General features: G+C 39.1%; 1 protein-coding gene across 1 annotated transcript in view; it reads left to right on the forward strand.

The window, feature by feature from the left end:
- Mpp7 (MAGUK p55 scaffold protein 7) overlaps positions 1–14485 on the forward strand; it is a 218691-nt gene extending 204206 nt beyond the window's left edge. Inside the window, exons 14-17 of the mRNA XM_057787889.1 lie at positions 7702–7795; positions 8825–8933; positions 10864–11007; positions 11703–14485. Of these exons, the coding sequence (XP_057643872.1) occupies positions 7702–7795; positions 8825–8933; positions 10864–11007; positions 11703–11882 (527 nt within the window). The 3' untranslated portion in view covers positions 11883–14485. The remainder of the gene's footprint in view (positions 1–7701; positions 7796–8824; positions 8934–10863; positions 11008–11702) is intronic.
- Positions 14486–15152: the final 667 nt, after the last annotated feature.

The raw sequence follows: 15152 nt of genomic DNA on the forward strand, positions 1-15152 counted from the left end.
TTCCTGTTTTGATTACAGTAATATTCTGTTTGATGCATACATGTATAACGTCCATTTTTTAAGCACATAAAAAATAGCCACTAGAATTGGTGGATTATAAGAGATGTAGAGCTGTGGCGCTTTTGTACATTGATGGGAAGTCAAGTCAACACTTTAGAAAACTAAGTACAATAAAACTAAACAAATACCATAAGAGCCACAAATTTAATTTCATTCCCAATGGAAATATGTGGGTCGTCAACAAAGGACATTTACTCTGAAGTTCTTAGAAACATTCTTTTTAAATTAATTTTTTATTAATTTTTATTGAGCTCTGCATTTTCTCTGCTCCCCTCCCTGCCTTTCCCCTACCCCCTTCAACCCTCCCCCAAGGCCCCCATGCTCCCAATTTATTCAGGAGATCTTGTCTTTTTCTACTTTCCACTTCCCATGTAGATTAGATCTATGTAAGTCTCTCTTAGTGTCCGCATTGTTGTCTAAGTTCACTGGGATTGTGGTTTGTAGGCTGGTTTTCTTTGCTTTATGTTTCAAAACCACCTATGAGTGAGTATATGTGATAATTGTCTTTCTGTGTCTGAGTTACCTCACTCAAAACAGTGTTTTCTAAATGCATCCATTTTCCTGCAAAATTCAAGATATTTGTTATTTTTTCTGCTCTGTAGTACTCCATTATATAAATGTACCACATTTTTCTTTATTCATTCTTTGGTCAAGGGGCATTTAAGTTGTAGAAACATTCTTTATTAGTGTCCAATAGGCTGAAAGTTACCTAGGTGCCACCGCTAGGTAAATCGCAACTTATTGCATGTTGGATGCTAGAATGCACAGGGATAGCACTCTGTAACTGCATGTACTATGAATTGATTCCATAAAGAGTAGACTGAGGAAGAGTGATGCAGATCTTTGGGGGCACTGGAATGTCTCAACCCAAGTGTGCACAGTCTGGGGAACTTGGTGCCAGACACTCATTAGTCACTAAAAGACAACCTAAGTCACTAACTCTTGAGTTCACTGTCTGTCAGTGTTATTAAAGACATAGACACAAGGAAGTAAGCCAAATAAAAACAAATTTTGTTAAGGAGAAGTCAGAGAAAGTGAGACATGGTGAATGTTTGTTTGTTTATTTTTATGAGGAAAGTAGAGGGAACTCTGGAGAGGAGGTGGAGACCCCAGAGAGTAAGAGCCATTGAGCTGCTGGCCTAGAGTCTTTCATTGGGCTCAGAGCAGAAAATGGGTAAGAAGGAGTTGATTCCTGTTAAGATTGGTTAATTCTCTGAGTATGTCAGGGGCAAGGCCACATAGGGAGCCCTGCACACTGTGCATGTTCCTTTGATGCAACCCAGGAAGATAATAACATGCTGTACCCAGGCTGCTCGCTCAATTAGAGTGATAACTCTGTTAGCTGATGGCTTTGGAAAGCCCGCTACAGTTGAGTTCTGCTCTGTCCCCTTAAGGGAAGGTCCTAGCAGAGCTATCCGCTTCTATGGCAAAAAAGTTACTACTTTTCCTGCTCAGCCCCCACTTAGGGAGTGTCCCAGCAAGGTTCTTCTGTTCTTCTGTTCTGCTCCACCTCGCTCAGCCCCCCTCAGGGAGCGTCTCAGCAAGGTTTTCCAGCTCAGTCCCCTAAGGGTCATCCCAACCAGGTTCTCTGCGCCAGCCAGTGAAGACCGTTACCCAATACTCTTTTGAGATTTATTTGGGAAGGAGAGTGACTGTCTCTGCAAGGAGGGATAAAGGATATAGCCTCTAAGTGAACAGGCTGAGAGGCTTATACAGGGCTTCATAGGGGAGTAGTTTTCCAAGGGAGAAGAGGGATTGTTTGGTTTTCTATGCTCAGGGATTGGTTAGTTTACTTGGTAAGGGGCAGAAATGGCTCTGATTTCATGGTCAAACTGCGTTTCTTTCACTGGTCCTTCTTAGACTCTTGACTCTAATCTCGGGACCAGGGCGTATTTCTTCCACTGGCTCTGACGAGGTATGATTTTTTTTGGCACTGGTTCAGTGTCAGGGCTTTTTTTTATTTTTTTTTTTTTCTGGCTTTGGGGTCAGAGTCAGAGTGCTCAGTGATTGGTTGGTTTCCTTCTCCAGTTGTCTCTATTACCTTACAGTTATCCTTTGGCTCAAACAGCTGAAACTTAACAAACAAAAGGCTCTGTGGTAGATGGGCTTTACATTCAGATCTATGCATTCCACATCCTTAGTCTGGGCTTTGAACACCTTTCATCATTACCCACACTTCCTCTTTATTTTTTGAGCTTTCCTGTGCAGGCAACAGGTCAATGTTTTCATAGAGCTCAAACTACCCATGCTCTAGAAGATGTAACTGTCAAAAGAATGCCTCATTTGCCACCTTTGTAATCTTCTCACGGGCATTTTGAGGGCTTGTTACTGAGTTGAAGACTTCCAATTAGACTTGAGATACTTCTCAATAAAGAAGTAGGAGCCATACCGGGCGGTGGTGGCGCACGCCTTTAATCCCAGCACTCGGGAGGCAGAGGCAGGCGGATCTCTGTGAGTTCAAGACTAGCCTGGTCTACAAGAGCTAGTTCCAGGACAGGCTCCAAAACCACAGAGAAACCCTGTCTCGAAAAACCAAAAAAAAAAAAAAAAAAAAGAAAAAAAAAAAAGGAGGAGGAGGAGCCATGGAGCTGTCCTGGATGTTCTTTTCGCCTACTAGCTGCTCTGAAAGTGTCTAACCTGGTACGTGTAGATACAGAGGGCTCTGTATATTAGGGCAATGGTCCCCAAAATGGGTGCTGTGCATGCTCAGTCATGGTGTAAATCTCTTACAGTTGGGCAAGCACAGTATTTTCTTTATTACTAGAAAACTCGTGCAGAGAAAAGTCTCAGTTTTTGACTTCCAGTGTTGTGGAGTTTTATTTGTTTGTTTGTTTTTTGTTCACTATTTGGTAAAGAAACTTTGGGAAATATCAACAGCAAAAATAATAAATGAATTTAGCCCTATTTACAAAGCAGAAAAAGTACTCATTTAAATAATATTTCTACTCTTGAATATGTATCATGAAATACACACTCAACAAAATCATTTCCTACTGTGAAGTGTAATGCTTGTTTTCATGATGGAATAAAACTTATCAGTCCTTAATCCTGCTTTGGAAAGACTGTGACATTCCATTAAGAACAGCACTACTTCTTGGTGTTCCATGGGTAAGAGACTGTTGAAAGACCTTTATAGTAAAATATATTTGCTGGTTTGGTAAAGAAAATTGGCATTTAGAACATAACTGAATTATTTGGCCTTAAAAATTCATTGCTTTGTGGCCGGCATGACAGCTTTGCAGATAAAGGAGCCTGCGACCAAGCCTGGGAACCTGAGTGTGGTCCCCAGTACCTATATGGTGGAAGGAGGGGAGCGACACTCCAGCAAGTTGTCCTTAGACCTCCACGTGCACACCGTGGTGTGCACCTCACAAATAAATAAATAAATAATAGTTTAATACATAAGTAAATTTTTAATGATTTTTTTATGTGTTGCCTTTCCCAGCCCATAGTTTCCTATTAAATATTGTAAAAGATACAATTGAATATGTAAAATGAACATGGTTCTTTGTCAGCCCCTGTCTGCACATGTGCAAGCGTCATCACAGGCACAGCGAGGAATTCTGTCTCAGAAACATTCATGTTCTTCCCCAGACCGCCAAATGCAGCTCTACTCTCATCACTTGGAGATTCATTGTAATCCTCAGCATTTTGTGTTTAATAATACAGTGAAAGCTGATTTGGTTTTGCACAGACAGGTTTTTCATTTTTTTTTCCAGTTCAGCATGAGTTTGCCACACTCTCGATGATGTTTGATGCCACAAACTTCAGCAATTCTTGGGTGGCATTTTTTGCATTGGAAATGCTACAGTCTGTCAGCATGTTCACCTAATGGTGGCTACTGAGGTTCCTCCATCACCCCCACTGTTGACTATTAACAAATACAGCATCAGGGTGAACTTTGTGCACAAGAATTTGAAAAAACATAGGGTTTTGTTTCCCTTGAACAACAAGTAGGAAGATGGTTGGACTGTAGGCTTAAATGTTTTTAGAAATTACAAGACGACTGGTAGGGCACTGGGAAGGTGCTCATCTTGTAAGCAGGGTGTCCTGATATCAGTCACCATGACACAATGTAAAAAACCACCAGCGGTGGTATGTGCTTCTACTTCTGTGATAGGAAGGCAGAAACAGGTGAATCCCTGCGGCTCTCTGAATAGCTAGCCTAACTCTCTGCTTGGCGAGTTGCAGGTTTAGGGAGGGGCCTGTCTAAAGAAACAAAGTGAATGGCTCCTGAACAATGACACCCTAAGTTACTCTCTGGCCTTCATGGTGTCGTTCTGTGTGTGAGCACACACACCAAAAACAAAACAACCTTTTAATTAAAAAAGAAACCTATCTCACTACAGTTTTTACTTTAAAGCATTTATATTTTATTAAACTAGGAAGAAATAGTGTACTGAAATGTTGATTTGACTGTTAATCACTTTATTCCTGAAGTGAGCATGGGTTTGTTTCATTTGAGAAGGTCTCTACTTTGCTCATTTTTCCTGAGGCTATTTTGATTGATAACTCTTTTCATTCAGTTATGTAAAAATGATACTTCATGAATTTGGTGTTTTAATGATTTTGAAAAGAAATCTGTGGCAGTGAAGTTGTTATTCCTCATGTGTATGGCTCATGTTCTACACACTTTCGGGACTTGTTCATCTTCACCTGGGAAGTAGTATTTGTCTGTAACATGTCTAGGCATGTTTTAAATTTTTAAAAATTGTTTTGGTATCTGCTGGACTTTTGCAGTGTGTGTGTGTTTTACAAGTTTGGAGTCATTATTTTTCCGCATGACTATTTGCCGACCATTCCCAGTTTGTTTTTGTGACTAGCACCCCAGTTAGACACGTCAGTGTCTTTATTCAGCTCCCTGGCCTTCCATTCATACTTTTTCATTGCTTAGTTCTTCATTGTTCAGAATCTGAATTTTATGGCTCTGCCTTTAAGCTTGCTGGCTCTTTTTTTTTTTCTTTACCTCTGTCCTAATATTGAGCCTTCTAGTGGTCTGTTTCTGTCCATGTTGTGTCTTTCAGTTATCAAATTTCCACTTACTCATTCTTAGTTTCTGTTTCTATGCTAAAATTTCATAGTTTCATCCAATTTAGATAGGCTTTCCTCTCTGAAGTGTAGCTACAATAGTCATTTTAAAGTATGCGACATTTTAATTTCCAGGTCATTCTGGGGTTTATCTGTTATCTTTTCCCCTGAGAATTGGTGATGTTTTCTTGTTTCTTTTATGTTGCATAGTCTTGGATTACATTTTAATATTGTGACTATGTTAGTGCTGTCTCTGATATAAATTCTAGATACTACTGCTATATTTATACTAATGTTTTCTCAACTCTATTATATTTAGGCCCTAAGTTCCATTCATTTGTGTGTGCTGTGGTTTCAGTATGTCCTGGCTCAAAGATGAGTAGATGCTTGTGTAAATAAGGCATGTCTCATTAAGTTCTTTAAGCCTTTCTTGTATGTGTTTGTGTGCACGTGTGCATGTATGTTCTACCCCATTATTCAGAGGTTAGACTAAGATCTGTGCATTCTAATTATACTCACTTCCTTTTTTTTTTACTTTTAAAGATTTATTTTGTGTATATGGTGCTCTGTCTGCATATATGCCTGCACACCAGAAGAGTACATTAGATCCCATTATAGATGGTTGTGAGCCACCATGTAGTTGCTGGAAATAGAACTTAGGACCTCTGGAAGAGCTGCCAATTCTCTTAATCAATGAGCCATCTCTCCAGCCCTCATACTCACTCTTTAAATTCTGCTGGTTTGAATCTGAGCTGTACATACAAAGGCAGAAGGTATTTTTAGACCAATGTTGGTTTCTAAAGAGAATTAACATACTCCCCTCTCTACTTCTCCACTTTTCAGTTCCCTCCACACTCTTAATTCACACACACACACACACACACACACACACACACACCCCTTGCTAATCTTGCTGAGCAGGGTTTTTTTTAGAATGACAATACCTTTTTCAACCAAGGTGCATCTACCTGGGGACTCAGGTGCTATAACTCAAGGGACTCCAGAAGTTAACTGGAATGGTGGCTCTGACTTTTGTTTCCTCACACCGTGAATATTAATGACACAGACAAGTGGGAGCAGGTGAAGTGAAAGAAGCCTTGGTTTAGATTTGTTCTCAGCATTTATGTGTCCAGCTTGTATTTCTCCATGGGGTATCACATTAACACAGCTACCAAGATGTAGCCTCAGTCTTTCTTAATGTCTCATATCTAGCTCTGTATCCCTGGGGTGATCTGGGGTAATCTCTTTTCTGGGCTGAGGTAACCTTCTTCATTAAAAGCCATCTTTCCCCAGTTAGGTAAGTTGTGCTTAGCTTCACTGAAAGCATGAGTATTTGAGAGATCATCAGTGTCTTGTGTACATCCCCAGGGCTTCATGGGAGTCAGACAGACAGACAACCTGCCAACATTGGCCTTTCTTCCTCCAGGCCCTGTCCTTTCTCTTACCTACTCAGCTTGGCTGTCTCGTGACCAGCTATAGGCCCTCCTCTTTCTCTTCCTTGACATTTCCTACCTCACTCTTTTAAACCTAACATGTTTGAAGTTCCACACGTGTTTTCAGTGTAACATTGGTGAGCAGTTGCATAGCCCTTTTCCCTAGCTCTCTACAGTAATCTAGCCCCTGCCTTGTTACCAGTATGCCGTAGCTCCCCACGCAGGCCTCAGTATCCTTCCTGTTTTGTGTATTTTCAAGGTTCTCAGATAAGTGACAGGCATCCAGGACTTTTGATTTTAAGGGCAGGAAGGGTAAGGCTGCAGTGGGGTTTCATGTGTGTCCACATTGGAAAGTGTTATATTTTGTCATTGTTTTTCCACTAGCCTGTATTTTCTGTTTTTTTTTTTAATTTATTTTTTATTTTTATTTATTTATTTATTTTTTTTTTGGTTTTTCGAGACAGCGTTTCTCTGTGGTTTTGGAGCCTGTCCTGGAACTAGCTCTTGTAGACCAGGCTGGTCTCGAACTCACAGAGATCCGCCTGCCTCTGCCTCCCAAGTGCTGGGATTAAAGGCGTGCACCACCACGCCCGGCTATTTTCTGGTTTTTTATACTTCTCTCAAAAATAAGTAGGCAATGTTGTCAAAGGTTGCCAGATGCTGTTGTTACTGACTTGGCAGCAGTTGTAAATAATACATGGAGGTATTTGATTTTATTTATTTGGTGAACCAGAATACTGAAGGTACATGCCATGTACTGTGTGAAAAAAGTTTACCTTCCACCCAGTGAACACTATGCTTACTTCAGCAAAAATAAATAAATTAAAAAATCAGTATACAACATGATAAGCAAGTCATTTGCAAAAGAAAGATGATTTTCTGGGGTGTGGATTAAACTCTACACATATGACTGCTTTTATGTATTTACTCATATTAAAGAGTCTTCAAAGCTATGAGTAATGATCAGACCCATGGTGCAATTAGACTGCCAGTCTTAACATTATAATTACAGTGGAAAAGTCTGAACTTATACTCCACTGTACTTTACCAGTTAATTCACTTTTTTTTCATATGTTTTTAAATTTTATGAAGGAAACTAACTTAATGTACTTGATTTCTTTTAAATACTTTAAGGTAACTGATGTAGACTTTTCTAAACTCCTTTTCTATCAAATCACAGATACCACTAGAGCAAGACGAAGCCAAGAAAGTGATGGTGTGGAATATATTTTTATTTCTAAGCATTTGTTTGAGACAGATGTGCAAAATAACAAGTATGTGAAATTTTGTTGAATTTTTTCTATTGCCACTGTGTTTAAGCTGTTGCCCGCATATCTAGTTTTAGATAGCCTAGGGTTCCCTTCCATTTGAAATGCATTTCACTTATTATGGTACTGTTTGAAGCTCTTATAAAATGGTAATTTAGTTAGTAATTACGGATGTTCATGTCTAATTTTTTTTTTAGTACCTAGGAGCTACTACATTTCTGTGCAGCTAAATCCGTAAGAATTATTTTGAAGCATGAGGAAAACTTCCCAGGGTGTTTCTGTGACTTTTTTCTTTTCCAGTCCAGTAATTGAATCTCAACACATAACTTGGGCAGGGCTTTATTTTAAAAATTAATGGCCAGCTATATGATATGCTTGCGCCATAACCTTCATGCACACCTAAGTCCCATTGGCACTTCCAGCATTGGAATAGAGTTGCCATGCTGCACACACCGTCTCCTCCAGCTGACTCCTACCCCACCGTCCCTCAGTTTTCCATTGCTGAGGTGTGGCTACTCAGGGCGTCAGAAGTAGGGTGTATTTTCACGCAGTATTGTGGGATTTTATTGAAACATCAAAATGCTTTCTTCAAGTTTGGCCCTATGACTGTGTTTTTATAGCACATAATCGCTGCCCTGGTTCCATTAGCCACCTCCCAGCTCCTGTGGCTGCAGTGTCCAGCTCTGTTACTCTGTAGTGTGCAGTGAAATTCCAGTAGTTTCTATTGTTTGGCTTACTCACTGTTTTATTGCCTTGCATTAGTTCAGAAAGGGGGTGATGGAAAACGTTAACGCTCTGCTGAACCAAAGTACTTTTGGGGCTTAAGTGTAATACAAGCAAGTGTTACTGATTTGAAAATGTAGGGGATTTTTTTCAAATTGACATTTGCTGAAATGCTTGGTTCTGTTTATTTTATTAAATACAGCAAAAAATTTTACATGTTCAGCAAAAATATCTTTTGCCTATGAAGTATAACTTGCCACCTGCTTTTTTCATATTCACAAACCATCCTGATGAGTGTCTAATTTTCTGCAGGTTCATTGAATATGGCGAATACAAGAACAACTACTATGGCACAAGTATAGACTCAGTTCGCTCTGTCCTAGCTAAGAACAAAGTTTGTCTGCTGGATGTCCAGCCTCATGTAAGTAAACAAAGCATGCAGTTCCCTGTCAGTCTCCTGCCGCATGTCAGAGTGAGTTTCATATGAAGTCTGCTCATTTAAATGTAGGTTGGTTAAGAAAAATAAACACATAATGTTATTAGAAAATAAGAGGGAAAGATGCCCCAAGGTCAGTGTTTATCTGTCTTGTTTTTATTCAGTCGAGTTCACTGGCTATTACATGTTTATTTGGGATCTTTTAAAAATGTTGCATACATAACATGCTTTGTGTTATGCCTCATTCTCAGTGTTTATAATCTGACTGTGGCATCTTAGATTATCATTCTCTTGCGCTAATCTGATCTAGTACACGATGTAGACATTTAAAGCCTGGCATAGCTGTGAGGCACTGTTCAGTAATATCTTGTCTGAGATGCCACAGAGAGACCTTGTGTATTACCCAGGGGCCTCTTGTGGGTACTTTGAACTAAGAAGGCCAATGGGTGAAAACATTCAATTCCTTATGTGATATTCTTTGTCCTCTGATTGGTACCCAAGTCCAGGATTACCCTAGTCTTCCTGGAGCTGAAGATTCCCCTTCTAATGGTGGTAGTATTCTAGAATGCTTAGCCTCCCAATTATAGAACTCCTGCACCTCTTACGGATGAAGAAGCTAGAATTATAGAATCCTTAGCATCACCTTGGAAGCTACCTTCTGTCCGGGCACCAGGAGGAAGTGGGGCATTTCTGCTTGTTCTCAACTCCCTGTCTGTGTACTGGACCTGGTTATTACCAGACCCACTGAGTCCTTTCCTCATCCTCACCATCACTATATCGCTCTCCTCAACACATAGAGTCCATCTACTTAACCTCACAGTGGGATAAATGAACTATTTAGACTATGGAGATTTCAGTAATATCTCTCAGTTCTGACAATTCATCACACTTGACAATTCATCAGTTCAGTCTGCAGGAGTCAACACTTAAAATCCAGATGAGAATTGTAGGAGCCAGAGGGGTCAAAGACACCAGGAGAACCCAGTCCACAGAATCAGCTAAGCAGGCTCATAGGGGCTCAGAGACTGAAGTGGCAATCACAGAGCCTGCACGGGTCTGTGATAGGTCCTCTGTATATATGTTATGGTTGTATAACTGTATATTGCTGTGGGAGTCCATCTAGTGGGAGTGGGGTCTCTGACTCTTTCACCTGCTTTTGAGACCCATTTTCTCCTACTGGGTTTCCTTGCCCAGCCTTGATATGAGGATTTGTGCCTAGCCTTTTTACATCTTGTTATGCCATGCTCAGCAGATATCCCTGGAAGGCCTGCTTTCTTTCTGAAGGGAAGTGAAATAGAAGTAGATCTGGGGAGATGGGGGTGGGGATAGGTGCTGGGTGGGGAAACTGTGGTTTTCATGTATTGTATGAGAGAAGAATAAAATAAAGAAATAAAAACAACCAAGGTATGTTGGTATATACCTGTAATCTAGCACTCTAGAAACTGAGGCAAGAGTATTAGGAATCCCAGGCAGGCTCCTATGCAATCCTATACAGTCCTAGAAAAACCTGTCTCCAAACAAAGCAAGACTCTTGACAGGGGAGGGGAGGTGCTGCTTAACCTCACAGAGAGCAGAGAGACTGCACAGACTCCAGCTTCTAGCAGAGAGAATGTGAAAGAAATGGACAGCTTACAGACTGCCAACCTCATCACATCTTTTAGAAGCTTGGTCTAGGACCTAGTGTTCTAATGGTTTTAGTCACAGTCTTCCATAATAGCGATGGTTAATTTCAAAACATTTAAAGTGTAAATTGCCTTCTGTAGTTGCTTTTCAGCAATATTATCACCTTAGTTCTCAGGAACTGATTGAATAATAACCTGACATTAAAGAATAATTTTAAGAAATTTTCTCCTTAGAAAAATCCAAAAATGCATGAAATTATGAAGAAATTTGAAAAATCTTTTCTCTGTTGCAGACAGTGAAGCACTTAAGGACACTGGAGTTCAAACCCTATGTGATATTTATAAAACCTCCATCAATAGAACGTTTGAGAGAGACAAGAAAAAATGCAAAGATTATTTCAAGCAGAGATGACCAAGGAACAGCAAAACCCTTCACAGTGGGTATTATGATGGCTAGCCATTGGATAAGCAGCACCAAAATGCTTGCATGCAGTACATAAGAACACTGTTGCAGATGAAGTTACGATCTAGAACTCCTATAAGATCATAATGTTTTATTCTGTATGGTTTGAACAATGGTGTTGTGAATTCTTCTTGGTTCTATGAACTGATAATTCTACTTTGTAGAACTGGTCATGGTAATGCACCCCTGTTATCTGAAACACTCAAGATGCAGGCACAGGACAATTGAGACTTAGAAATCATTCCCTTCTGCCTGAAATATTTGAAACCAAAGTGTTCTACAGTAAGACTCTGTGTCTCCATCCAATATCCACATTAGTAGTATTAACCACTGTTTCTGAACTTCCTAGCACACACAAAGCTCTGGGTTTACTCCCAATGCCACCAAATGAACCAAAGAAAATACATCAACAACAAAAGTTTGGTCTTGCGCACGCATACTGAGTTAACAGCAGCCATGGTATCTATGTTAATCGTGATGTGCTCCTGTAATGGTGCATTACAAATGACCCAGAAAGCCTGAAAAAGTAGTGATAGGGAAGGTGATTTTGTTTTTGGCTTGGTTTAAAGTCTAAAATCACAGCTTTCAGTAAAGTCATTGTAAAAATGTTTCTATTGATGTGAAATGATGTAATTGTCTAGTTGCTTAATCTGTTACTTGTTTTTATAGGAAGAAGACTTTCAAGAAATGATTAAATCGGCACAAATAATGGAAAGTCAATACGGCCATCTTTTTGACAAAATTATAATAAATGATGATCTCACTATGGCATTTAATGAGCTAAAAACAACATTTGACAAACTAGAGACTGATACCCATTGGGTCCCCGTGAGCTGGTTACATTCATAACTCAAGAAAATTTCCTTAATTGTGTTTTTTACAGAGTGCATGATTAGGTCAACTACCATGTTTTTGGTAGGATTTTCTTAAACCTCTATCACTGTCATAGATGTAAAGTCTTTATAAAATTTCGATGTGGTTTTATTTATATCTTTTAGAGCCTTATTTGAATCATATGACTGCACAATCTAAAAGTCAAAATCTACACACAGTGTAAAACTTTGAATTCCCTGATTGCCTTTAGTTCTGTCTCTGTTGTGAGAGGCAGTGTATCAGAGTTCATGCCCCACCTATACTTGCTGCCCTTCACTTTGCATGCTTGCAGTTGACAGCATGAACTTAGCCATCTTGGGCAGCTCCACAGGTTTGATTGAGCTGGAAATAAGATGCCACCCTATCACTGCTCCTGTGCACAGAGTATGTTCTTTGTGTGTTTTTTGTTCTTAAGGAAGTAGCTCACATATTATAGCTTAGGAAATCCTTTGGAGTACATATAGATGCTGCAAATATTCTATAAGGGAAAATGGATCCTTTTTTTGTAAGTTGAGGGTCTTACTATGCTTTCTACACTGGCCTTGAACTCAGCCCTCCTTTGCCTCAACCTCCCAAGTATGGGTACATGCCACTGCAACAGGTTTGGAAATAAATTTAAGTAATATTATAGATGTAGACCAAAACCCTTCCTTGTGGTTTAGTAAGGATAATTATTTTAGGGCAAGCAATGATCACAAAGCAACTCCTGTTTTAACCTTTTACTTTTCAGAAGACATTTCTGTAGTCAAAATGTTTTATTCTCTTGCTTTGGAAGTTCTCAGCAAATTATAAGAATGAGATATGTATTCTAAACGTGTAACACACATAGTTAAGGAAAAAGTGATCATGTTTCCGTACTGTGCAATCACTACATGTTTAAATTGTGCTACAGTGTGTTCTAGAAACCTTATATTGTATTAACTTTTTTTGATCAAAATGATTATTAACATTGGCCAGATTTCATCTCAACCTATTCTGAAAGAAAATCGATTTTTTAAATGTCTAGATGACATTGCTCCTTTTTCTTTGATGCTATAGGTCTCCAGCAAGTGAATAATTTATCATATTACAAATGTCCCACAGTTCAGAGAGCTCCTGCCATTCCTGTGAGCAGTGTGACTCAGCCAATAGAAAAACCATCACATCTATGACTTTAATACAAAAATATTTTTGTTGCTTTGAAGAGAGTTTAAATGTCATGCTTAAAGAAAAATAAAATATAGGGAAATTTTTATATATTTGTGAGATATTTGAAAGACATATTTTTAGTTATCAAATAGGGTTATTCATAAAATAAATTGTATATAAAGATATAATTTAAAGTAGTAGTTTTATAATCAAGGTCAACATTCCATGTAAATATTTGACCTTGTTGCAGGTAGATCCCCACATGTTATATGTTCACTGTCATGTGATAGTGTCCTTGCTAACTTTCCTTATGACATGTCAAATTACTGTGAGAAGCAGACACAGAAGTTACTCTAGAGACCTCATTATTCATTCAGTCCCACAGCCAGATCATTGGATTAATGAACATAGTCTATGCAAGTTCTGTATTTATTAATTAAATGATAAGCCATGCAGTTTAAACACAGATAGGATGGCTAGCAGATTCCTGTTCTGAAGCCAGTGACCTGTGTGGCCTGTCTAGAAGCACAAGTCTTAGAGAATTGGTTGGCGTGGAATATTGGGGAATGCCTACACTTCTCATAAAGCAAGTTTCTGTACCAAGAATGATGAGGAATGCATACCAGCATAGGGCATTCTGTGAATATTTTAGGTAGCCCAGTTTCCTTACTCCAAGATATCTTTGTTGATTTTTTTTTTCTTTCTTTTTGGGATTGTTGTCTCCATTTTTCATTTTAGAGTAGAACTTGTGTAATGCAGTGGAAATTTTGAGTCCTTATAAGTAGTATAGGTGATGGATGGAATGTTATGAAAATATAAATATCTGTACCTTTTAGACCAGAGCTAAACAACATTTTTTTAAAATGATGAAAATAAAAGCAGTTTAAGAAATCAGGTGTCATGTAGGCTTACCTGTGCTTTGATGGCTACAAAGAGATTGAATTAGAATGAAATAAGCCAGGCCAACAAAGGGCTGTGGATCCCTGTAGTAAGAGGCAACCTCTCTCTGCTCTCTGACCTCAGCACTCCTACCACCGAGAAGAACTCTCTGAGCTCTCAACAGCCTGTTCCTGGGATGGCATGGCAGCCACTGTTAGAGAAGAAACAACTGTTTCAGTGTTTGTACAATTAAAATTGAACTTTGCGTGTAATTCTGTTCTCCTTGTCCATCTCCCAGTTAGAGTGGCCTAAATGTAAAGAGATAAAATTGAAACAATAACCATGGTTTCCCTGAGTAATGTGGAAACTTGGCATCTATAAGGCTGGCATTCCTGGTACTATATAATCATAGAGTGTGCCTAAACTGTAGTCATTTAAAATGAGCAAACATGTAAATTCAGATTACAAAACTATGGAGTCAAAATGTTCCTAAAGATGCAGATTTATATTTATTTTCCTTTGGCCCATGATGAATTTATTGATAAATGTAATGGAAAGTTTTTTAGTCTTAATAAAATATCTTCAAGCAATATATCTGCTTGAAAGTTGTGTAGTACTTGAGTACGCTATAATTGCTCTACCCTGTGTTGCTTTTTCCACGGTGGAACAAATTCTTTCCTTCACTATGATGTAATTTATTTGATATTTCCATGCCTAAAATTGAATGTTATATTTCTTTTCAAATAATGCTTTCATCAAGATTATTGGACAGATGGAGCTCGCTGGTCTTAGTCTGTAAGTGTAGCAGTTTGAAGATGTACAGAAAGAGAATAGGATGGGTGGTCCAGACCAGACCATGTTGGGAATGCCCATCCTTAGCTTCCCCATTTGGAATTGGGATGCTACATCCTCCTCTTGATTTAGTTACATGAAACGGACCTTGTCTGCTGGGCATAGGAGAACTGTCTTCTACCTTATGAAGCACCTAATTGATAATGGTCTTGCTTCAGTCATTGTAGTTAACCCAGCCCTTCTTCCACAGGAAGATTTATGATATAGCACTGAAGAGTCTGATTGATCAGGTGAGTGATCAATTGATTTTTATAGGGCTGAATCGAACTTGGGGCATTTCACCTGCTAGTCATACATATAGCTACCACTGCATTAACTCCCCAGCCCTGAACCTAAAGTTCTTGTTTGATTTCTGGTTTTTATGATTACCAGCTTTGAGACGTTGGT

This window comes from Chionomys nivalis, chromosome 13, assembly GCF_950005125.1.
Source record: "Chionomys nivalis chromosome 13, mChiNiv1.1, whole genome shotgun sequence".
NCBI lineage: Eukaryota > Metazoa > Chordata > Mammalia > Rodentia > Cricetidae > Chionomys > Chionomys nivalis.